Below are 22,331 nucleotides of genomic sequence, written 5' to 3'. Positions count from 1 at the left end.
CTATACTCAGAGACAAGTGCATACCAGCCGTGACGGTGGCTCTTGATCCAATAATTTGAGTACAGTGCGTACATTTGCAGACCGTGCACTATTTGACCACTTTTAACGTTTACTGAACTCCCACCACGTTGAAAATTTTCAACAGCATGAAATCACGTCGACTACCTACCAAGGATGAGGTCTGGAATTCCAATCCGAATACTTAAATCCCCGAACCGGACACTGATTCGATGAATGGCGCATGTCGGAAATCTAAATCCATACGTACGTCCGCCCAACGGTACCGCCAACCCAACTTGGTTGCAGGGCATGTTTCTAATCGAATCTCAGGGGACTCAGCTGAGACTCAACGTTCAATCCCTACCTCGACTTCATTGTGTTCTCGTACGAGTAACATGGAAGTCGATGATCCCAAGTTTCCTTACACACGAGTGCCGTATGATCCCACTGGTCCTTATGCAAGTCCTTGAATTCACCTTTTTCTCCGCTTGTAAGTGACTTGTTTGCCAGGCCATGGATGAATTTGTTCTCACCTCTGAACAATACGTCATCTGGGCCAGAAGCTGCCAAGCTTTCGCAGTTGCTCATAGAATGACTGGCTGGGATCGACTGTACTACGATTTCGGTATCCGCCAACCTGCTCTTCTGGTTCATCGAGGATGGGGCTGTATCGTCTTGTACGCTGAACCTGATGGACTGGCTTTGTTGCGTGAAGTACGGAAATTTTGTTAATTAATATCGATCAAATGTCAAGTACTCATTGTTTTTAGGCGCAGGCGTTGGTCGGACGTGGTCGCGATGAACAGTTCGATCGCCACGTTGACCTCGTTGACGCCTATGTTGAAAGGCTGCTTAGAGATAATGGTGTGCTGGTGTTCCTGTTTTTGCCTCACCACAAATTCTAATTGCCATAAGACGCTGCATGGAATCAGCAGTTGATGACCCGGAAAATCAGACTTGGATACGAAAATGGACCCCGCTTCGTGCCATGCCTGAAGGAGTCGAAATCACTCCAGAGATCAACATCCTCTTGGAGACTGTGCTCAGAGAGTGGAATGAACTAAAAGCACTTTTACCTCCAAAAGAAGCCGTTCTACGCTATGACAGGCTCCTCAGCCTTCAGACCAATGAACTTGAAGGATTATTTTGCCTTCATGATAAAGTGAGTTTTAGTTCTATTCAGCTTCTAAAAAGTTAAACATAGATACAATAGAGCATCTCTCGGCTCGTCCGTATCGGTTTCTTTCCCGCTGCAGTCGTGTTATTGAAAGAGGGCTCCCTTGACTTTGAGACTTTAGATGAAGCACAACCCAAAGTAGCGCAAGTGTGTGAAGATGTCCTAAAGGTGCGCCACTAATTTGTTGCGTCTACGCATCCCTAACCGTCTACATAAAAGGTTATCAAAGTTGTTACATTACAATCTGAAGGAAAGATTCCCGTCGATACCGCAAGCATCAAACAGCTTCATTTTGAATGCACTTTCCACTCTCGATTCACGATAATTGAAAGGCCTGCTACCTATGGAATCACCTTCCCAGGCACCTTTCGACAAGCAATTTGCTCCACAACCTACCCAGCTGATGGTAAAATTGGCGTGGTTCAATACTGCCATTTCCGCGAAGTCCCAAGCGAGGTAGAGAAGATGTTATCGCTATCCAATGTTCGTATTTTTGTGATTTGAATAGGCTTGTGCATTAATTTTTGACACAGCAATATCGGATCTACCAGCTTCACCCTTTTTTGCTTTGAAATTTGCGGTATGGTGCCACACTTGGTTTAGCTCTATTCACCCATTCGGTGTAAGCCATTTACTAAACTGTCATTCTCCGACTCATAAACTTCATTTCAGGATGGAAATGGTCGAGTCGGTCGACTGTTGTCTTCAATTCCACTTTTACGCTGTGGACTTCCCCCTGTCAATATAATGGGATATCCTACCACAAAGACATCCAAAAAAGAATACGTGGATGCTCTCGTGAAGGTGTGATCTCCTCCCGCATCCAAAGTTGTCAATACTCAAGTCAAAATCTCCAGGCACAGTTCAATGATGATTTTTGACTGTGATATTGAATGGGATGCTTGAATCTTTGTCATATCTTCGTCAAAACTGCATTGAGGAGGAACCAGGTGATAAAGGGTGCAAACATGGGGGTCAGGATGGAAGAACAAAGATGCGGTTTGGGTTACGGTCAAGAGTGCCGACTCGGAGGGTTAACGCTTGATTTTGATCTTGAGCTTGAGGCCTTGCATTTGCACTCGTTTTTTGTGTTCCATCACTGTTGTTATTCTTTCATCACCACTGTTGTTGATGCCGAATGTATCGTATACTGTAATTTATTAGAGTCAGAAATAATATGTTGAGTAAATCTTGATACTCAAAAGGATCGATGGAGAAAGTAAGCATACATGAAGTTAGCTAGGTACAAAATTTTGGAAATGGGTTGTCGACATAGCACACTGGAGGCTTAATTGTACCTCTCTGGGGATGATTAGTTGGCAAGTAGGAAAGGGGACAACGCTAATCCATTTGGGAAAGCTTGTGAAATTCTTGAGCCGTAAGCCGCCATGCTAGTGAAGTGGTTCAATCTTTCAGTACGCAAATCTGAAATCCATTCGTTTGTTCCCTTCGTCCTTCGTAGTCTTCATGTACTCTCGTTGCTCCTTTATCGCGTCGGTGTCAATATCATACATCCTTTCAGCATGCTCCCCTCACCTTGTTGGTCCAAGTTTTCCAGACCCTGTCCCTCCGAGCGTTGAGGTAACGATAAAAAAAATATGTCCCAATATATAACACAATGTTCATGCTTGTAATGCAGATCAAATCTCGATTTCCTCGTTTATCTGCAAATCTTCAGTTTCAGAAGGATTCTTAAGCAAACTCGACGACGTACAGAGAGGCTTGTCATCTTGGCGATAGATATTTTGCTGCACGACAGGCCCACATTGTCAGTACTGATTGGGAATGACGTTGAGAATTGGCTTACTGCGATAAGAACCCCAGCTTGAACAGTCATGTTATACACGCTCGCGGAAATTGTCCTGAAGCGTGACCATGAATCACGGCTTTAGAGGCAAGTGATGTTCTTACCTAGTTCGCACGCTGTACGAATTCCTAGAGGTCCAGGCAACCTGTATTGGGTGAACATAAGGATATCCAGCGATAAGTGAAACAACCGCAAAATAAACCCATTGTGGTGTATGCTGATTGAAGGTGTGGAGAGTGATTAGGAGTGGAAGCGCCCATAGCTGAAGAATAATTGTCGCTCCGGCCCGGCTGTCAATAATTTCACTCAAGTATGCAGAAGCCAGCAGCAACAAAGCGCCAAGAACCGAGGACGGTATGGTCAGAAGGTTGGTTTGTGTTGTGTTGAATCCAAGGTTGCGAAGTGATAGCGTAAGGTACGTTTGGGGAGGAATGACGGGAACTGACAGAAGCGGTATATGAGGACGGAGAAAACTGTTGCTTCTGCTGCTACGTACTAAAGTGGACCAGTCCCAGAACGTACAGGGGCCAGAGTTGCCAATCAATAAGCGCGCCCCATATCATCTTGATATCGAGACCTTCTCTGTTGTGCATATCTGACTTGGACGGGTCGTCTCGCAGAACCCTGCTTATGTCCGTCAAGAACACAAAACTAAATTTTGAACTCAAAGTTTCCCACCTGTTCACCATAATGACTTCCTCGCTGAAAACGAGCAGTCAGATTTGGTGGCTTCAGTTGCTCGTTCGCATCGCTCACCGTTCGGAGAACCACCCCTTGGGTCGATACCAGGCTTTGGTCTGCGTCGGACCAGGTGGCATCATAAAGAAAGAGGTAAAACCAACCACCAGGGTGAGAATACCTTCCAGAAGAAATAGGTATCGCCACCCTGCCTTTCCACCTACGCCACGCAGACGGAGAATACCGGTAGCGAGGAAAGCACTGCTAATATCGGCTACATAGTTTGAGATCCAGAAGAAGGCGAATCGTACTGGCACTGGGGCATACTTGGTCACAGCTAGATTTGATAACTCACAAGAAAGCTCACTCACATTCCGTCTTGGTGTAGAAATAGGAAAGATAAAGGACAACGTCGGGAATAAAGCCACCCTGCAAAAAACCTAGAAGAAATCTGTGAATTCCAACGTCAGAAATATTGTTCGTTCAAAACATTTGAGGAAACAACCTAGTCGCCAAAAAACTGTTTCTTCCAGATAGCCAAAACTGCGATAGGGAGACAATGCTCCATAGCATCATCTGGAGAAGCTATGCGGAGGTTCGTTTTGCCAACGTGCGACTTGCTTACCTGACTAGGAATCCAGATATCTGGACCAACTCGTTTAGAGATCAATTGAGAAGGTATCTCTGCGAAATATTAGAAGGCACAGGGTGATACATCAGATACGTACCAGCAGATAAAAACGAAAGCCGGAAAAGGGTGTTCCCGAGGTTGAAGTCGTTCGTCGTTAGTCCCAGATCTTGCAGAAAGTTATCCGAATTGGCTTGTGAAATATTGCTGCGATCCAGTTCAAGTGAAAAAAACATGACACAAGCCCAAACCATAATTTTCGAGTCGACCTTGCGGATAAGTTTCTACATGGGATAATTTGGCGATGAAGACCTCGAATGGAGGATGAGAAGAGTGGTGAATGCTGACCTTTTCTTCCCTCCATGTCCAGCGGGCTGCTGGATCGAATCGGTGAGTATTCTCGAATTGGGGTGGGGGGCGATAAGCTTCCAGCGTAATCGGATCATCAAAGACCGAAGGTTGAGTGGCAATAGCGTCCAAGTCTATTGCTGGTCTCCCCCATTGTCGAAAGAGTGAACTGAAGCCATTGCGCCATTCTTGAGCCTCACGGGGTTCGCCAAGCGGGGGATTTTGCTCTTTTTTGATCATCACAGCCTCTCCAGTCTTGTCTGAAATAGCGGAATCTTCATCATACAACGGAGGCCTTTGAAGTGCGCCATCACCAAGAAGACAAGTAGCCATGGTGGGAGGGCTAGAGGGACTTTGGAAGCAGGACGTTTTCTACGCACTTTAAGCCTGGAGTAGAAGGGCAAGGCTTCCATTTTCGATCGGCCCTCTGTGGCGGTTGGGGATATCTGTGGGTAAGTAGCTTGTGTTCCGCTTGAACGTCGCAGTCCAGAAAGTCCTCAACTAAGTGTGAACATTACCTGATTTAGTTCCCTCTCAATGCCGAGTGGTTCTGTTCGGCTTCGCAGGGGCATTGAAATCTTCTTAGCTTGATTACTCCACGAAAAGATAGTACATTACACGGCACTGATCTCTATTGGTTCGTCTCGAGCGGCCTACCGGCGAGGCATACCACGTCCTCTACCCCTGATTGCTCGCTGAGCAGTGCCTGGGGGTGCCTTTGGTCCGGCATTTTGCTAGTGAGGTTATTGAGAGAATGTCTATGGGACGTAAGAAGGAAACGTACAGCTTCACTTTGAGGGTTTCGAACAGTTTCATCGACGCTGAGGATCAAGCAAGCCGCTTCAGCAGCACTGCTGATCGCGTTGACCTTCACCAGGCTGGGTTCCCAGACAAACGCATCCATGTTGTCTCGTACGCCAGAGGGTCCGTCCACGTCAACGCCAAACCATTTGCCATCATTGGCATGTTTCATCCTCAGCTTATTGAGGATATCAGTAGAATCGATACCAGCGTTGTCGCATATCTGACGAGGAATGATCTCAAGAGCCTTGGCGAATGCAGCAATGATAAGCTGAAGTTTGCCTGGAATAGATAGAGCATGTTTACGAATGTAGGCAGAGAGTTCCATCTGTAGGACTCGATCAGAACATCTACCTCTATGAGGAAGCGGGGTGACTTCACTTCAATGGCACCGCCTCCTGCGACAACCTCCCCGTTCCTGATAGCACGTTTAACGACCATTAATGCATCATGCAAACTTCTTTCAACCTCCTCGATAAATTGCTCTGCGCCTCCGCGAAGGATCAAAGTACAAGTTTTTGCCTTAGGGCAGTCTTGGAAGATGTTGTATCTCTCACCACCAATCTGCCTCTCCTCAAAGTCACCGCAGACGCCCAAATGCTCGCGGCCAATATCGGAGCATGTCGACTGGACCGCACCACCAGCGGCCTGCACGACTCGCCTGAGGTCGCCCGCAGCAACACGGCCAGCACAGAAGATATCACGGTCAGCGAACCATTGTGTTGCCAAATCACCAATAGGAAGCTTGCTTAGAACGACTTTGGCGCCACTCTTTTCAATTGCCTCGAGCTTACGGTAGATGATTTCCCATTCGGCGTCGACAATGGCCTGGTAGTCGGAAACTTGTTCAACCCGCACCTCAGCGTTGTCTTTTTCGGCCTTCAATTCTAACTCGACGTTTAAGCAGAGAATGAGTGGGTTGACGAAATGTTTGGGTTGTTGTTCGGCGCCTGCGTATGTAAACGTCTTTTTGAAAGCGACTCCTTTGATGAGGAGTGAGTCTTGCATTCCTCCACCTGCAATCTTCTTTACTCCAATGAGCGACTCATCCAGATCGTCTTGATCCAGACATTGAACAGCATCGACAACCATTTTTGAGAAAAAGGGCTTTTCCGAATGGATCAGCTTGGAAGACATCGATGTTGACGCGCACTTTAGAAGCAAAGAACGAAATTTCCTGAAAGACATCATTGGCATGTCCTGAGATGAAATGCGATCTCACATACTCGGGATCTGACTTATCAACTGTTACTTGAAGCTCTTTTATCCGGTCAATGGCCTGAATATGACTTTAGGAGGAGTTTCTTAAGCAATCGGGAGAATGGCACGTACTAGTTGAGAAGCTTGGCGAAAACCTTTCATGATAATATGAGGGCTAACACCCTCCTCGATGAACGACCGGACTTCCTTCAACAACTGAGCTGCCAGAAGCACAACACTAGTCGTCCCATCCCCAACTTCTGCATCCTGAGCCCGAGCTATGTCCACAAGAGTACGCGCGGCGGGGTGGACGATATCGAGAAGTTTCAGAATTGTCGCGCCATCGTTCGTTATTTGGGCTTCTCCACGATCTGATACAATCAGTTTGTCCATTCCCCTAGGTCCCAGAGTACTCGAAAGGGTCTCCGCGATGGCAAGGCATGCCGATATGTTGGAAAGCAGCTGCGGGTTGCCTTGAGAAGTGTCTGTTCCTTCGCGAAGAAGGACGACGGTCGGTTGCTAGGTGGAAACGTGTTAGCCTCGATTTCTGATAATATAGGACGCGCAGTACCATAGGTAAACCGCGCTGCATTTTGAGAGTTGGATTGAGCGTGGATTTGACGATTTGCTTCAAGAAATTTCGACGATGTTAGTATGTTTGGTTCTGTTTGAAGGAATCGCGTTTTGGGACGCGTTTATTTAACTCTCTCCCAACTGCTCACGCGTTTCAAATATGCAAATTCCTTCAAGCCCTCCGCCAGGACCTTTCTTTGCAAGCTCCGAAGATGAGGGTGATGACGTCTATATGGCAGGAGTCGAATCAGAAGTGCCTCATTCATCATTGCCCACCACGCCGCGCACTTCTTCTTCGAGGTCTTCGCCTCCCCACAGACTTTTCCTCGAGGATAGCGATGACGACGTGAATGATATCTGCACAAGCGAGTCTCCTTCCGTAAGGCGACCCATTGTCGTTGATGACGTCCTGGAAATTGACATCGACAGCGCGGCTACCCATGCTAAAGCTGGACCGTCTAAGCCATTCAAAAAATCATCATCTCCTCTTGACGCCAAGCAGCGTTCTAATTCTGGTCCACCCTTGAAAAAGCGCCGTCTTTCTCCGCAAGACACTCATATCACCACCAATTCATTTCCACCAACTTACCTGGGTGAAGTTTTGATTACCAATGCATGGAGCAACGTATCTGGGAAAGGATATGTAAAGCCAAATGAGTCTATACAGATTCAACGAGATGAAGTGGCTGCTCCCAAGCCAGGTCCCAGTAAACAGGCTAAATCTGTGAATAAAAAAACGGGGGATGGCAAGAAACAACTTTCTTTGGCGACGATGCTGAAGGCTCAACCAACGAATAATTTTAAGAAGAAGAAAGTTGATACGATCGTACGGCTTGTCAACAGCCGTGGATTTGGTTTGCATCTCTGCTTTACTCCCGACTTAGGCTGATCAACGGTTTCTATCAAGAATTCGGACGTTTGCCAACGGAATGTTCCTGGTGGATATCAAAGCTTCTTGAGCTCGGTTTGTTCACAACGGCCTTTGTGCAGATATCATCACTAACCATATCCGCTTCAGGTGTTGTTCAGATTCGAGGAACGATGAGTGACTGCCCAGAGAAACTCACGACCGGTGTGAGCTTGATTGTAACACTGCATTTCTACATTGTTGCCTCTGCTTTCACACCACTCAGCACATCAAACTCTGATGAACTTCCGAAACTAACCTTTAACGAGGGTGCTGAGACCAACGAAGAAACGTGCGTTCGAACTCCTAGTTATTTTTTTGCGGATGCAAACTGATAGTTGTCTTTAGTTCCCTCAGAGAGCGTAAAAGTGCAGTCGTCAAGCTGTTCGAAGTAATTGGTCTCAAGCCCCAAGCCGGTGCGAATTTCAAGGGTAAAAGCTCGGATGGCAAAATCCATGAGGAGGCTCTGAAGCGAATGGCACAACATCCAACGAAGAAAGTGAAAGAAATCGTTGGAGACGGTGAAGAAATTGAAGTCGAGGAGGCTGAAGAACTTTCTAAGAATGACATCGACACCATCTATAAAAGGTAAGCAAGTGATTTTGGGACAGTTGTTCATTGACGACTCATTAACAAATGGTTAGAGCACAGCATAATGACCGCACGATGAGTGAGATGGAACCAGCGGACACCTTCAACCTCACATTACGTGGTTATCAGAAGCAGGCTTTATCGTGAGCTAACAAGGTTGCCTAACAAAACAGTGCCTAACAAAATTTCAGATGGATGCACTCCTTAGAGTCAGGCAAAATGAACGCACGAGAAGCGTGGTCGATGCATCCCTTATGGAGCGAGTACGTTCTTGTGCTGTGGCCTTGAGTATGTCTGACCTTTTGCAGATACTCATTCCCGCACGAGCCATGCATGAATGACGATATTATTGACCTGACAGCGGATGAGAAACTGTTTTACTTCAACCCATATTCTGGAGAGTTGAGCTTGGATTTCCCGAAAGCCGAAAGAAACTGTCGCGGGGGGATTCTTGCGTAAGTTGTTTCAACCCCTGGTAATAATTTGATTTGACTTACCAAACGATCTAGAGACGGTAACGTTGACTTCTTCTTTTCGAGCAAACGCTGACAATTTTTTTTTTGGTTGATGAATTGATAGAAAGTATGCATCCTCGCTCTGCTATTGTTCATGTATATGGATTGACCCAGTCTCATTGCAGTGGGAATGGGCAAGACAATCATGCTTTCTGCGCTCATCCAAACTAGCTTCGCGTCTGATACGGACAAAGGAGAGGAGCAAAACTCGAAAGGCAAGGCAAAGCAAATCAAGTTGAACAATGCTTTCCGAATCATACCAAAAGGGAAACAACAACCACATAAGCCACCAGCCGCGACCCTTATCATCGCTCCAACATCCCTTCTGTCCCAGTGGTCTGAGGAGCTACAGCGATCAAGCAAACCTGGAACTGTGGATGTCCTCGTATGGCATGGTCAAAATCGTCTAGACATAGAGGCAATGATCGAGAGCGATGGCGAGGACGACAAGACCATCAAAGTCGTTATCACCTCATACGGCGTGTTGGCGTCCGAGCATGCTAAGTCTGCGAAGTCACCTATTTTTGAAAGTTAGTTACCAGCCTCTTCTTGAAATCATCAGCAATGATATTTTTTTAGTCAACTGGCTCAGGATTGTGCTTGATGAGGCTCATGCGTGCAAGTCGCGGACTAGCAAAACAGCAAAGGCAGTCTATGCACTTGCTGGGCGGAGACGCTGGGCTGTTACAGGCAGGCATTTTGCCATGCAATTGTTTTTTGGTCCGCTCAGACAAATATGTTTACAGGCACTCCAATCGTCAACAGACTTGAAGACCTATACTCACTGCTGTGAGTGATAAGCAACACAGCCTACGACATCTCTAATAGGATGAACGCTAGGAAATTCCTCGGTTTCAAACCCTGGTCGGAATTTTCTTACTTTCGCTCGTAAGGCTATTGATTTTTGGAGGTCACTTCCTTTTGTTGATTGACCACACTGGCAGGTTTATCACGCTTCCTTTCTTGGCTCGCGATCCAAAGGCCATTGAAATTGTGCAAGTCATTCTCGAGAGCATCCTTCTTAGACGAGAAAAGAACATGACTGATAGCGAGGGTAAAAAGATAGTCGAGCTTCCTCCGAAAGAGGTGAGTATCATGTTTACCTCGATCGGGCCCATGCCAAACACCCTGTCAGATCACAGTGGAAACACTTGAGTTTACTGCTTTAGAAAGGAAGATATATGACTCAATCTATCACACTGCAAAACGAAACTTCGATCAGCTAGAAGCTAAAGGACTCGTTGGCAAGAACTATACCCACATTTTAGCGATGCTCATGAGGTAAGAAGCGGCAAAATCCATTTATGCGATGACCTGTTCAATCTTTTTGCAGACTCCGTCGTGCTGTGCTCCATCCTAAGCTTGTTCTCACTGAGAAAGATGGACGTGCCTTATCACCTGGAGGGGATGGCAACGTGGACGTCAACGACCTCATCAAACGTTTTGTAGGGGACGATACAAATTCTGGTGAAAAGAGCAACACCTTCGCTGAAACCTTCATGGCTAACCTCACTGGGGACGACATTGCGGAATGCCCTATATGTTTCAGTGAACCAGAGGCTCCGGTGCTTATCCCTGGGTGTATGCATCAATTGTATGTCTTTTTGTCAAGCTCGACTCCTTGCTCGTTAATGGATGATGTTTTGTTGAGCTGCAAAGATTGTATCGTATCACATATAGGAATCTGCGAAGAGAGAGGACAAGAGCCGCAATGCCCCACATGCTCTCAAGGAGCTCTTAAGGTTGGTTGGTTTCGAAACGCCTCCGCTTCAAATTTCCTGACGGCGGTGCAGAGCAGCGATCTCGTCGAAATCATACGAAAAAAGACGGATCCCGACGCCACTCTGAACTCTCCAGCTTCGGAATCAGGACTGACATTCCGAAGAAATGACTTTCAGTCTTCGACGAAACTTAATGCCCTGATCAAAAGTCTTTGTACGAATTTCACTTCCTTCCCTCCACAGCGTAACTTATCTTGAACAAATTCAGGCAAGCTTCGCGATCAAGATCCATGCTTCAGAGCAGTAGTGTTCTCGCAATTTACCAGTTTTTTGGACCTTATCCAAGTCGCCTTGGAAAGGGAAAGATTTGATCAATACCGGTTTGATGGGACAATGGATGTCAAAAAGAAGAGTGCAGCAATCAACGAATTCAAATCTTTTTCGAGAAAAGGCAAAGTGCTGGTTGTTAGCTTGAAAGCTGGGGGAGTTGGTTTAAACGTACGTTTTTAACTGCTTCGCATTACGATGAGACAATGAGTGCTTGGTATTCCAGCTCACAGCCGCTAACCATGTTTTCATGGTAAGATGCAGCCATTCGCGGCCTGAGTAACCACTAAACTTAAACATCAGATGGACTGCTGGTGGAACGCGGCAACGGAGAACCAAGGTATGTTCCTCTGCGCCGACTTGCTGTTCTCTCAGACTTACACACCTTCGTGCAACAGCTATTGACCGTGTCCACAGGATTGGCCAAGAAAAAACTGTTTACGTTACCCATTTCATCGTGAGTACCTATCCTTTTCCATGACATCGGGAAGTGATTTGATTCTTGCGAACCGCTAGGTCGCGAATACCATTGAAAGTCGCATTCTTCAGATTCAGAAGCGTAAGACGGCCATTGTGAACGAGGCTTTCCGCGGTAGCAAGTCAGATCCGGAAAGCATCCAGAATCTGAAAATCATGTTTGGGGATGACTGACCGTACTAAGACCAATGTATATCTGGGTATAGTAGCTATAGTCTCGGGGTACTTCGTGATGAGGATGTTGAATTCGAGCATGCTTTGCCAATGGCTCAAAGTAACCAGACTTTCCACCACAATGGCTCATCATGTAATGAGTCACGATATCACTGGTCATACAAGCTCTTCCTCCATAAAGCGGTCGTGTGTCTCTTCTTCAGTTGTGCATATGATTACATTGGGCTTTAATATCCCATAATTTGGAGGGTTGCCTCCAAAATCTCCTGGGTAGCCAAGGTTCCCAACTGGCCCGTCCGGTGCTGATTTGAAGCTCTCCTCTGTGAGCTCTTCGAACCTTCCACTAATAAATCGGAATCTTTGACCTTGAATCCCCCCATGACCCCCTAGCCCTCCATGGCCTCCAGGGCCAGCCTGGCCTGATGCTCCAAAGGGCATTCCTTCGTCGGTCAACAAAACCAAAGAAACCGATAAACAAGGGCCGGTGAATCCCTCTTGTTGCCACTCCGGGACCTTAGTCTTGGTCGCTATCACTTGGGAGATAGGGAATGCCGAGGGTCGCCCGCCTCGACCACCTCTACCACCATCACCGCCCCTGCCTCCTGCAGTGGCACGCACACCTTCAACAACATACTGGACCCAAATTGTGCCACCAAAAGGGCCGGGGATTTGACGCGGCTCGATGACACACTTGTCGTTAGTGCCTTGGCTCCCATCCACACCAGCATTCCCATGACCGCCCTGCCCTCCATTTCCACCACGCCCACCCCGATATTGGATTTCAAGTCGGAGCCCATGTTGCTCAATCTCGCCGCTTTTGTAGACGTTCTTGCCAGCGATTTGAACAAACCAATTTCCAATGACACGTAAATCCATGAAACCGCCCATGTATCCTCCATTCCCCTGCATGCCCTCTTCCCCCACATCTGCATATCCGCGCCATGGATCACCTGATTTCACATCGAAGAGGATCACAGGGAGTCCTGTTGGCGTACTTGATGGTGCTGTGGCATATAACTCGATGTCTTCGCATTGAAGAAGAACACGTATCGGGACATCGCTTTCGCATTTGACAAGAAGGGGACAATTGCGTATAATCAATTTGCGCGCGAGAACGTGATATTTGACTATTTGCTCGAACTTGTCTCTGATCGCAAACGGTTCCAGAGTATCCTTATTGGCGCCGTCGAGAGTAATTGCATCAGCTACAACAGGTGGAGCGGAGCTTTCCCTACGGACTCGGTGGGCAATCCCAGAAGATTTGAGACGTTCCTTCATGAAAGCGAAATAAGATTCCATGTCGTGATAGACGGCCACATCCTTAGGCACGCCAGGTATGGGGCGCGGATTGGGGAGCTGTGAAGTTGCATAGGGATCAATGTAGGCCACCAAAAGGTCCTTGTCCTGTGCTAAATCAGCTGTTGCTTCAACTTTCTTGTATCCGTGATCCCTATACAGTTTTACAACCTTCTCGACGGAGTGGCCATACGAGTTCCCTTTTCCGAAAGAAAAAAACACAGTTGAACTCGCCGCACTTGCGACGGACCGAGGGATAGAGTCACCAATATCCCTACGGCTGACCTTCAATGATAGCTCGCTGCCATGATGAGTAGCAATGACAAAGAAAAGCGTGCCATCGTACTGGCTGATGTTATGAATGTACTCATAGTTTGCGTCCCCAGGGTATAGCAATGAATGGTCACCATCATTCAGACCAATTATCAAAGCCAGCGCACCGTGGTTATTCTTGTCGTTCATATCCGGTGACTGACATCTCAGTATTTTCCAGTTCCCTCCAGGTGGACCATATTCATCCATAATGCAGGCCTCTAGGTGCCCTTGAGCCTGTATGGAGCAAGCCAAATCAAAAGCTTTGGGGGTTAATGGTTGATCAGGTACGATCCAGTGGCGCAATGTAAGACACAGGTTGGTGTCGCGAAGGAGTTTGGCTTTTTTGGAGTCCGCAATCCGGTAATGGTCGCGATCCCAATGTGATAACATCATGGGCATGCCCTCGGTTTCAGAAATAAGGACATCGATCATGTCCGAGAAATCACGGTCTCCTTTGCCAAAGCCAAAGTCAGAGACGATCTTCCATCCCTCTTTGCTTGAGCACAACAACCCTGTCGCTCCTAAAAGTGGCATGTTAGTCACCACGACATGGTTTACACTACTTGAGTGGACATACCTTGCCCCACATTTGCAATAATGTAATGATCTGCAGTTTTGTACTGATCAAGTGATATTGACGTCTTTTCAATGACGTCGGAAAAGCGGAAGAAATTAGTGATATTTTGACGGATAACATGAGTCCGCTCAAATAGAAGTCGTAGCTTGTCCAAAGCTGTTTGAGGGATGTCACGCTTGATCTTCCCCATGTCCACGGTCGCTTTGAAGCCGTGGTCAGTCTTTCCGAAATTACCCAGAGAGCCTCCTGCGAATGAGGCATATGGTGATGTCTCTTCTATCCAGCAAAGACCGTCGTCGAAGTTGCCCTCAGCTGGGAGCACCGGTGCATATGTCGCGGGGGTAGCCGATTTCATATTCAGTTCGAAATTGACCCAAACACCGGCCTTGACATCCGAAGGCACGCTATGGCAGTAGATCTCGAGGCAATAGATGCTCGCGCCAACCGTAGGAGTGATGTTATCAGCAACTGTGATTTCCTTGATCCTTTGGAGCAGCGTATCGTCGCTGAGTAGGGTTTCCTTGATAGCTTCGATACGGATTGCGTAGCCATGAGGTTCTCCGGACCCTCTTTCCAAAGGGACAATAGCGACAACGGAGCCAAAGTAATAATCTTTTCGTTTGGCCTTCTGCACTTCGTCCTCACGTATCTTGTCCTTCTTCCGATATCGTTCGTCCTGATTTCGTCGTTGTTTCTGTAGGAGTTCGAGATTGGCTTTATCAAACACCTCTTGCTGTGCTCTTGCCTTCGCAATCTTCTCCATCAACTTTTGCACAGCTGCGTGGAAAGCCGCATAGTCAGATTGGAGGGTTATACGGAGTGAATGGCCGTTTCGAGCCGATATGAGGACTAGTGCCATGTATAACGACGATCCCACGACTACTAGCAAGAAAACAAGGATGGGAATAATGACGACTCCTTGCACAGACACATCGTCTTTGATGGTAGACGCCAGCTGAGCCAAAGCCAGAACGTGCTCTGACAATGTTTCACGGTTGCCCGGTGAGATTACCTCCTACAGGTTCCGGTTGGCCATACGCTCCGAGATCAAGACCACTCCATCGCCTGACAGTGCCGATGCACTTAAGGACAAACACGCTTTGAAATGTTCAAGTGCATCGGCGACCGGTTTCGCGGTCGCAGGATCAGATATCGAAGAGACGTAAGCCTCCAATTTTGTAGTCGTATATGCTTGGATGGTAGAGCGCCATCTGTCAGCATCTAAGCCGTTTGCATGGATATTGTCCTTAACCAGCTGCATCGGAACATATTCCGGGATAGAGGCCCCTTTGGCGCGCAGCGGTTTGTATTCTTGACTGGATACTTCAGCTTGAAGTTTCCTGTGCTCCTCGCGGATGTTGTGCGCATTTTCGCAAGTTTTGTTGAACATCTCGTGAAGAGACTCGGCCACAGCATTCTCGACGCTGCCCCTGCTGAGTTCAGGAAAGTTTTGTAATAAGTCCTCGATGTTCATGGCAGTGTCCATGGTGTAAGAATCGATCGTCTGAAAGTGTCGTAGGATTCGGCTGTTGATGCAAACGAGTGAAGCCGATGTGGTGCCGTGGATGCCCACGTTCACGAGCCTAATATATGATAGAAAAGGCGGGGCCTGAGATAATCACTATTCTGATTGTGAGGAATGTCAGCCCGACAGATATGAGAGCGCGCGGGGGTACTTACCGTGTTGCAGGATGAGTGACTGTGAGGGCATGTCAGTCACCGGGGTACATAGACAGAGTCCACAGATAGGGCACAGGCACATCAGGGTCTACGGTTGATCTAGGGCGCTCTCTCATCACGCATAACAAAGCGCATTCCGTCAGATTCCGTCTAAGTACCCCAGCGGATGCGAAGCTCTGGAAGCCCTGGTGACTGTCGAGGACGTTGAAGCCACGTGACAACAATTTAAGTCGCGTGTTGGCCGCGTAGTGTGAGTCGTGACTCTAGTTGACTGGGAAGGTTGATCGGAACACGACGTGAACGCGCGACTTTGAACGACGACTCCGACCTGGCCCGCCTGTCTCCCTTTCTTAAACCTTCACGGTCCTTCAGGAGCGTTAGGCCAACCAGTGCTCTCAGTCGAGTGGTACCAATCGTGAAGAACTCCAACCTGATGCCTTCGAAGTCAGCTAAAGGCCCCGCGTTCTATGCCGTTCACAAGGGAAGGAAAACAGGTGTCTTTCTCACTTGGTATGGTCTTATTCACTGATATACACTTCCCCCCCTTGAACTTCTCTTTTTCAGGGATGAATGCCTTGAACAAACCAACGGATATGCCGGTGCAAAGTTTAAGAAATTTGTTAATTCAACGGAAGCGGAACACTTTGTTACCTTTGGCAATAGTTTAAAGGCTCTGGCTCCCGCCTTTTCGTTTGATGTAGCAGAAGGTAACAAGGGAAAGAAACGGGCTTTGTCGCTTGACGTCGAAGATGAGGTGGGATGGGATGTTGTTTACAGCGACGGGGCCTGCAAAGGGAACGGAAAAGTGGGATCTGTTGCTGGCGTCGGTGTGTGGTGGGGACACAATGACCCACGGTTTGCAATTGCACTCTAGTACCGAGTGACCCATCACTCAAAGATCCTTGCAGGAATATTGCGGAAAGGTGTCCTGGGGACCAGACAAACAACCGTGCAGAACTCATAGTTCGTCACTTGTAACTAGTCACACTCTAATTCTAATGACTTTTCATAGGCTATCGCTCGCGTCTTGGAATCGACGCCTAGATCGAAGAAACCCTTGTTGATCAAAACAGATTCTCAATACTCCATTAACTGTCTGTCTCCCATCTATGCTGTCCCCCTCTTGTGTATCTGACGAGCACGAATCTGTAGGCTTTCAAAACTGGATTTCAAACTGGTCTCGCAATGGCTGGGTCAACTCGAGCAAAGAGCCAGTCAAGAATGCTGGCATTATTCGTTATATATCTGCTCTTCTTGATTTGCGGGCAAAATCCGGTCAAAAGGTTCGCCTGCAATATGTAAAGGGCCACAGTGGTGATACAGGGAACGATGGCGCAGATGCGCAGGCGAATCAAGGGACGACTCAACCCCCAAGAGGCGAACTTGATTGGGCCGCGATGGAAAAAGAGCTGAGGAGGAAGATTGAGCTGGAATGGCACGCACAGAAAGTGGAAGATGCTGTTCCGGTAGAGGTTGTCTCTCTTGAGGACAATGCGACAGCCAATAAGGTGCTCCCTAGCTTGAGAAGAAGAACTGTATCTCCACGTCGGGCTGAAACTCCCTCTCCGCAAAAGAAACAGAATTCACGTAGGATTCTCGAGTTGGAGGCCACTCTTGAGTCGCCTGTGCAATCCCGCCCTTCGTCCTCGCATGCGCCACAGGCGATGCAGATTCAGGATAACACAGCAAGGTTGTCACCGTCAAAGGCCCCTTTGAGACCCTCAACTGTCGCTCCTCCGGTGCCAGTCAACGAGGAGGATTTTGAGCTTGATAGGGGAACCATGTCTCTACATGCGGACGAAACCTCCTCCCCAAAGAGGAAAGAGGCAAGCATGCGCAGGTATCTCCAGATGGAGGCCGCTCTCAAGCCTTTTCTGCACTCTCGCTCCTTGTCTTCGCATGCACCACTCGCGGCGCAGATCAAGCGAGACGATGCCGCAACGATGCCACCGTCCGTGGCCCCTCTGAAAGCGTCATCTGTCGTCTCTCCTCCGGCGCCAGTGAAGAAAGGGGGCTTTGACCCTGATAGAAGAACCATATCCCCGCGTCCGGTCGAAATTTCCTCACAGAAAAAATCGTCGAGCCTCCACAGGATTCTCGAGACGGAGGCTGCTTTAAAACCTCCTGTGCAATCCCGTTCCCTGTCTTCGCATGCACCGAAAGCGACGCAAGACGATAAGACAAAGTTGCCTCCGTCAATGACTACAGTGAAATCCCCATCCGTCGTTTCTGCTCCGGTGTCAGTGAACAAAGAGGACCTTGATTTTGACGTGAGCTCTCTCCTCCCCCGTCGTTTCGGTGCTTGCTAAATTGGTATTAGATGTATGTAGACTGCCTTTTAGATGATGATGACCTGGCAAACGACTTTTCCGAGTCTGACTGATTGGACTATCTGACTTCTGGTACGTTGTCACCAACCCTTTCTTGCAGATTCCTGTTTTACCGCTTTCTTGGGCTGGAGATTCATGTTACTTACGTTGGTATGCTGAAATGTTCTCATGCAAACATTCTGTATCAATAGAGTATTTATTAATTTATAGAGTGTACTAGTTTCGAGGATGACCTTGATTTTTTCTTCAGAACGAATTGTTTGGATATGTATTTGAACAGCTCTCGACACTTGCGATCATTGCTGAAATGGATTTTCTCATATAGCCTGTACTATCCATTCTCTGGCGACCCTACTCACTCCCATCAGTCACCAAGAGAATGGTGTACTTAACCGACGTTCCCCTCGGTAAAGATCACCCTCTAGCCCTCGAATTAACGGGCTTGAGGACCGCTGTCGCTCGTTTCCAGGTTTGTTACATCCTCCTCAATGACGTTTGACCTGAGGATGGGAATGTGTAGGATGAAGCCCACACGGCATCAGTAAAGCTACAACGTCACTCTCTAGAAACCACGCGTGCACACGACCGCTCTCAACATCTAGAGCGAGAGAACGCCGCGCTCAAAGCTGAATTGGCTGTGCTACGCGCTAATCCACATCCCGACGTGTCTAACGGCACTCTCAACGCTAAAGCAGCTTCGCAAGTCCAGCAACTTACCCTGTCTCTTCGCCGTCTCTCGGACCAACTTTCATTGACGGAAGAAAAACTCGCAACGCGTACAGCTGAGCTCACACACGCCAAGTCAGATGTGGCGAAAGCCAAGTTAACAGCGGAATCTGCTTATGAATTAGCGGCGCGTATACGAGGGCGGGAGGAAGCTGGGAAAGTTAGGGAGAGGGAGCTGGAGTGGGAGGTCCGCGCTGCGCAGGAGGAGAGTAAGATGTCGGATTTGGCCGTGAGGGAGTATGCTGACCTTACTAGGTCACTGGAGTTGCGGTTGACAAATTCCGCTGAAAGACCCTCGATAAATGAGCAGGCTCCCCCTCCCGTTCCAGAGAAAGACGCGTCCTCGACTTCTGGCTCTAAGATGGGTGTGGACTTTCGATTGGAACGCGAATATAATTCGAAACGCCTTCTGACCGACCTCCGGAAGGACATGGAGGAACTACAGGCTCAACTCGATCGCATTCAAGCTGACTTGACTGCTTCAGAGTCAAAACTAGAGGCAGAAAGAAAAGCTGCAGAGTTGGATCGCACTGAACGCGCCAGAGTCGAGTTTGAGCTTGAAAGGATGCGCACGGACGATACAACTGCCGCGAAGATGGTATCGCGGTATATGTGCGTGTCCTCTGCTTTTCACGGTTGTCCTAGCTGAATATCATATTCAGGAAGTTCTCCCAAACATCGAACGACACACTCCAAACCTCCCTTTGCGCTCTCCAAGCACGCCATGCTGCCACCCTCGATGCGCTCCATTCACAAATTTACTCCCTCTCATCAGAATTGCACACAGCAGAATCACAAAATGAGCACCTGCGATCGGCATTAGATGAACTTGGTGGGGAGATGATGAAGGAGATGTATGGCAGAAGAATTGAGGTCGCTTTGCGCATTAGGATGCTTAATCGCGAGGAAAAGATTCAGGAGGGCCTGAAGAGGTGGCTGAGGAAGATGGAGGAAGCTGTTTCTCGCTCTCTCCAGACGCCCAACTCGTCATCCTCGCCTTCTTCAATCTCAGCTTCCAACGAGTCACAAGCGGGAGCTCACGATTTACTTTTGGCGTCGTCTCAAGACGCTCGCATCCTCCTGACTATTTTAGAAGACGGTCCTGTCACAGATGACGGTACGCTCTCGAGCTCCCTTGCACGTATCATAATGGCGCAGAACACTATTGATCAGCTCGTTGAGGAATTAACGGGCGAGACGCAGAGGCGGCTAGAGTTAGAGCGCCTGCTCCCATTCGCAGGCCAAACGCCCGCATCTGCTTGTGCGATACCTATCCACGACGATGTCGTTGGTTCGCCTTCGGAATCTATCAATTCCACAGACAAAGTGCACACTAACATAAACGGTCTCGATCCACCGGTCATAGACATCAATCCCAAGCTTAAGCCTCCAAGCCTTCCTCTTCCAGATATGAAGGTTACAATTTCACCCGAATCACCTGCTCTCTTCACGGGTGCTACAGTCCAAGCTCCTCTGGCACCACTTGAGGGACATGTGGCTGACTTTGAGGCATTGGAGATAGGCGAGAATGAGTTAATTGACGGGTCTCTGTCTTCTGCTTTACATGGAGAAATGGTAGCGGAGCAGACGGAGCAGGGGACACCCATAGCAGAGATACCAGGGGATATTGAGGGACATCAGCATCAAAATGAAGGCGAGGACGAAAATAAACGTACTACGACCACACTGATACCTGCCAATGCTATCGCCTCAGAGTCCGCTGTTAATTCCGTAGCTGTGAGCGACGCTTCGCCTCCTCCTTTGACTTGTGGATCTCTGCAAGCTAACGATCCTCACAACCCAAATCCCATATCTGCTGAGGACGACGATCACGGCGATGACAAACCCACTGAGGTTCAGGCCGAAGTCGATATCCATCGTCCGCTGCCTATTGAAGTTTCTATCCCGGATTCGGGCTTATCGAAAGACCCGGCGTTCGTCCACATTCCCGAAGTTCAGGGATATGCCTCCTCACTTTTCACCACCTCGGCTCAAAACGTTGGCACAACCTGCGCTGCAACCTCATCTAATGTCCAACCGTCTCATGTAACGCTGGCGTCGCCGTCTGATTTCGATAAGAGATTGGTTGGTAATGAGAATGTCGCTGGGAATGCTATATTTGGTGCTCCTGGGGATAGCGTTCATGATAGCGGAATTTGTGCTGCCCCATCCTTGGATACAAATGGTGGATCTCTTGACCAAGCATCTGCAGACGTGTCTAACGATCTCAAAGGCAGTATACCGCATGATATCAATCTCCATCGGGAAGACCACAAAGTGTCTGTTAGCAACATTGGCGGCGGAAGCACCGGTCGAACGAATTCGACTCATTTTGAATCTGAGAAGGAGGTGGAAGTGGAGTTGCTAAATGAACCACCGGTTGTTTCAACACCACATCCATTGCTCGCAGAGCTATCTCGTGTGAGCAAGCGCTATGACGAACTCCAACGCGCGTTCCGTGATTGCCATCTGGCATTGGAGACACTCAAGGCATCCTTACCATCGAGGGCATCCTCCGGAACATCACAACAAAATGTTGTTCAGTTCTCAGAATCGTCGTCCAAGATCCCGCCGGAGGTTTTGCATTCTGCATTGCAGCGTCTGGATGATTTCACTGAAGATGCTAGGGTCGAATTAGAAATCAAGACGAGTGATGAGAGACTGCTTGCTAGAGGATATGAAACGCTGTTATTTGTCCCGGGTGCCCTGTCCTCCTCCTCAGACCTATCATCGATTGAAGACGGTCACGATCGTGATTCAATGCCCACCCAGTCAGAGACGGAATTACAGATCCTTGCCTTCATCTCAGGCACTGATATCAATGTTAAAAAGAATCAAGAGACCTTTGCGCGGAAGCTACAAGATGTACAGCATGATATTGCCGCCCTCAAACAAGCCTTACACGAGCCCGAAATTATCACTCCTTCACTTACTCTTTCGGCTACACCATCTAATGGAGGCGGATGGACGTCTTGGATTCGAAGTCCAAGCTCCAGCTCCAGTTTAGGGACGCCCCGCTCTGCTAGTGCAGCTCTGTCACCAACTTTTGGGAATATCATGACGAGCCCTAGGCTACGACAGTCTCCATCAATGAATTTCCCTCAAAAGAATGTTGGTGTAGATCCGCTAGCGAGTTTGGGATTGAGAATTCCGATGCCCAAGTTCAGCGTCGCTCCTGGAACGGGCCTTGGTGAACAGGCACAGCAACCCTCAACAAAAATGGTGAGGACAGTGTCAACGATGTATATGCTTGGTCTTGGGGCCCCTCCTGGGATGAGCCCAAGAATTGCGAGCGGGGGGACGTTGGGCCTTCGAGATATCACGTCTCCAACAAAGATGCGACCCATGGTGGTGAGCACACCAAGGGTGGGTGATGATGAAAGTGAGGTGGAAACTGATGCAGAGACCTCGGACGATGGGGATAATACTGATGTTGAGTAAGTAATCACTTCCGGCAATTGCTAGCCCAGACGATATTTAGAC

At 48.2% G+C, this 22,331-nt stretch overlaps 7 protein-coding genes across 7 annotated transcripts; 4 read left to right on the top strand and 3 right to left on the bottom strand.

The window, feature by feature from the left end:
- Positions 1-234: 234 nt before the first annotated feature.
- LACBIDRAFT_320972 (uncharacterized protein) lies at positions 235-1,749 on the top strand (the record flags this gene model as incomplete). Its single annotated transcript, XM_001874081.1, has 7 exons — positions 235-490; positions 581-714; positions 771-864; positions 936-1,162; positions 1,214-1,345; positions 1,397-1,660; positions 1,711-1,749. The coding sequence occupies 7 exons, from the start codon at positions 235-237 to the stop codon at positions 1,747-1,749; spliced, it is 1,146 nt and encodes a 381-aa protein (XP_001874116.1).
- An 840-nt stretch (positions 1,750-2,589) lies between these two features.
- On the bottom strand, positions 2,590-4,878 carry LACBIDRAFT_242814 (uncharacterized protein; the record flags this gene model as incomplete). Its single annotated transcript, XM_001873461.1, has 13 exons — positions 2,590-2,661; positions 2,714-2,841; positions 2,892-2,925; positions 2,985-3,039; positions 3,089-3,425; positions 3,481-3,611; positions 3,663-3,686; positions 3,741-3,978; positions 4,034-4,113; positions 4,165-4,238; positions 4,288-4,346; positions 4,391-4,574; positions 4,639-4,878. 13 exons carry the CDS (start codon positions 4,876-4,878, stop codon positions 2,590-2,592), a joined length of 1,656 nt encoding a protein of 551 aa, XP_001873496.1.
- A 327-nt stretch (positions 4,879-5,205) lies between these two features.
- Positions 5,206-7,222, bottom strand: LACBIDRAFT_170335 (uncharacterized protein). Its single transcript, XM_001873460.1, has 6 exons — positions 7,211-7,222; positions 6,772-7,158; positions 6,666-6,718; positions 5,821-6,616; positions 5,423-5,767; positions 5,206-5,372 (listed from the first exon to the last, which is right to left on the bottom strand). The coding sequence occupies exons 1-6, from the start codon at positions 7,211-7,213 to the stop codon at positions 5,292-5,294; spliced, it is 1,665 nt and encodes a 554-aa protein (XP_001873495.1). The 5' UTR covers positions 7,214-7,222; the 3' UTR covers positions 5,206-5,291.
- A 150-nt stretch (positions 7,223-7,372) lies between these two features.
- Positions 7,373-11,924, top strand: CHR16210 (RAD5-like protein; the record flags this gene model as incomplete). Its single annotated transcript, XM_001874080.1, has 20 exons — positions 7,373-8,066; positions 8,120-8,176; positions 8,231-8,411; positions 8,468-8,707; positions 8,764-8,853; positions 8,902-8,973; positions 9,019-9,165; positions 9,220-9,224; positions 9,351-9,755; positions 9,805-9,915; positions 9,972-10,014; positions 10,066-10,113; positions 10,170-10,311; positions 10,361-10,506; positions 10,559-11,160; positions 11,215-11,444; positions 11,500-11,526; positions 11,577-11,613; positions 11,672-11,730; positions 11,790-11,924. 20 exons carry the CDS (start codon positions 7,373-7,375, stop codon positions 11,922-11,924), a joined length of 3,471 nt encoding a protein of 1,156 aa, XP_001874115.1.
- Positions 11,925-12,080: 156 nt separating this feature from the next.
- LACBIDRAFT_320969 (uncharacterized protein) lies at positions 12,081-15,598 on the bottom strand (the record flags this gene model as incomplete). Its single annotated transcript, XM_001873459.1, has 3 exons — positions 12,081-14,056; positions 14,113-15,090; positions 15,151-15,598. 3 exons carry the CDS (start codon positions 15,596-15,598, stop codon positions 12,081-12,083), a joined length of 3,402 nt encoding a protein of 1,133 aa, XP_001873494.1.
- A 627-nt stretch (positions 15,599-16,225) lies between these two features.
- On the top strand, positions 16,226-18,175 carry LACBIDRAFT_301357 (uncharacterized protein; the record flags this gene model as incomplete). Its single annotated transcript, XM_001874079.1, has 6 exons — positions 16,226-16,302; positions 16,357-16,647; positions 16,701-16,755; positions 16,805-16,886; positions 16,945-18,062; positions 18,113-18,175. The coding sequence occupies 6 exons, from the start codon at positions 16,226-16,228 to the stop codon at positions 18,173-18,175; spliced, it is 1,686 nt and encodes a 561-aa protein (XP_001874114.1).
- A 326-nt stretch (positions 18,176-18,501) lies between these two features.
- LACBIDRAFT_301356 (uncharacterized protein) lies at positions 18,502-22,289 on the top strand (the record flags this gene model as incomplete). Its single annotated transcript, XM_001874078.1, has 3 exons — positions 18,502-18,591; positions 18,643-19,460; positions 19,511-22,289. The coding sequence occupies 3 exons, from the start codon at positions 18,502-18,504 to the stop codon at positions 22,287-22,289; spliced, it is 3,687 nt and encodes a 1,228-aa protein (XP_001874113.1).
- Between the last annotated feature and the right edge of the window lie 42 nt (positions 22,290-22,331).

This window comes from Laccaria bicolor, genomic scaffold (genome assembly GCF_000143565.1).
Source record: "Laccaria bicolor S238N-H82 LACBIscaffold_1 genomic scaffold, whole genome shotgun sequence".
NCBI classification, from domain to species: Eukaryota; Fungi; Basidiomycota; class Agaricomycetes; order Agaricales; family Hydnangiaceae; genus Laccaria; species Laccaria bicolor.
The sequence above is the reverse complement of the archived record's forward strand: the minus strand, read 5'-3'. Positions and strand labels throughout refer to the sequence as shown.

Bases quoted from the DNA above. Each gene is read 5' to 3' on its own strand.
- LACBIDRAFT_170335 (XM_001873460.1), bottom strand. The intron at 6,719-6,771 runs GTACGTGCCATT...AGTCATATTCAG, and splicing joins TTCGCCAAGCTTCTCAACTA to GCCATTGACCGGATAAAAGA. The intron at 5,373-5,422 runs GTACGTTTCCTT...TAACCTCACTAG, and splicing joins GAAACCCTCAAAGTGAAGCT to CAAAATGCCGGACCAAAGGC.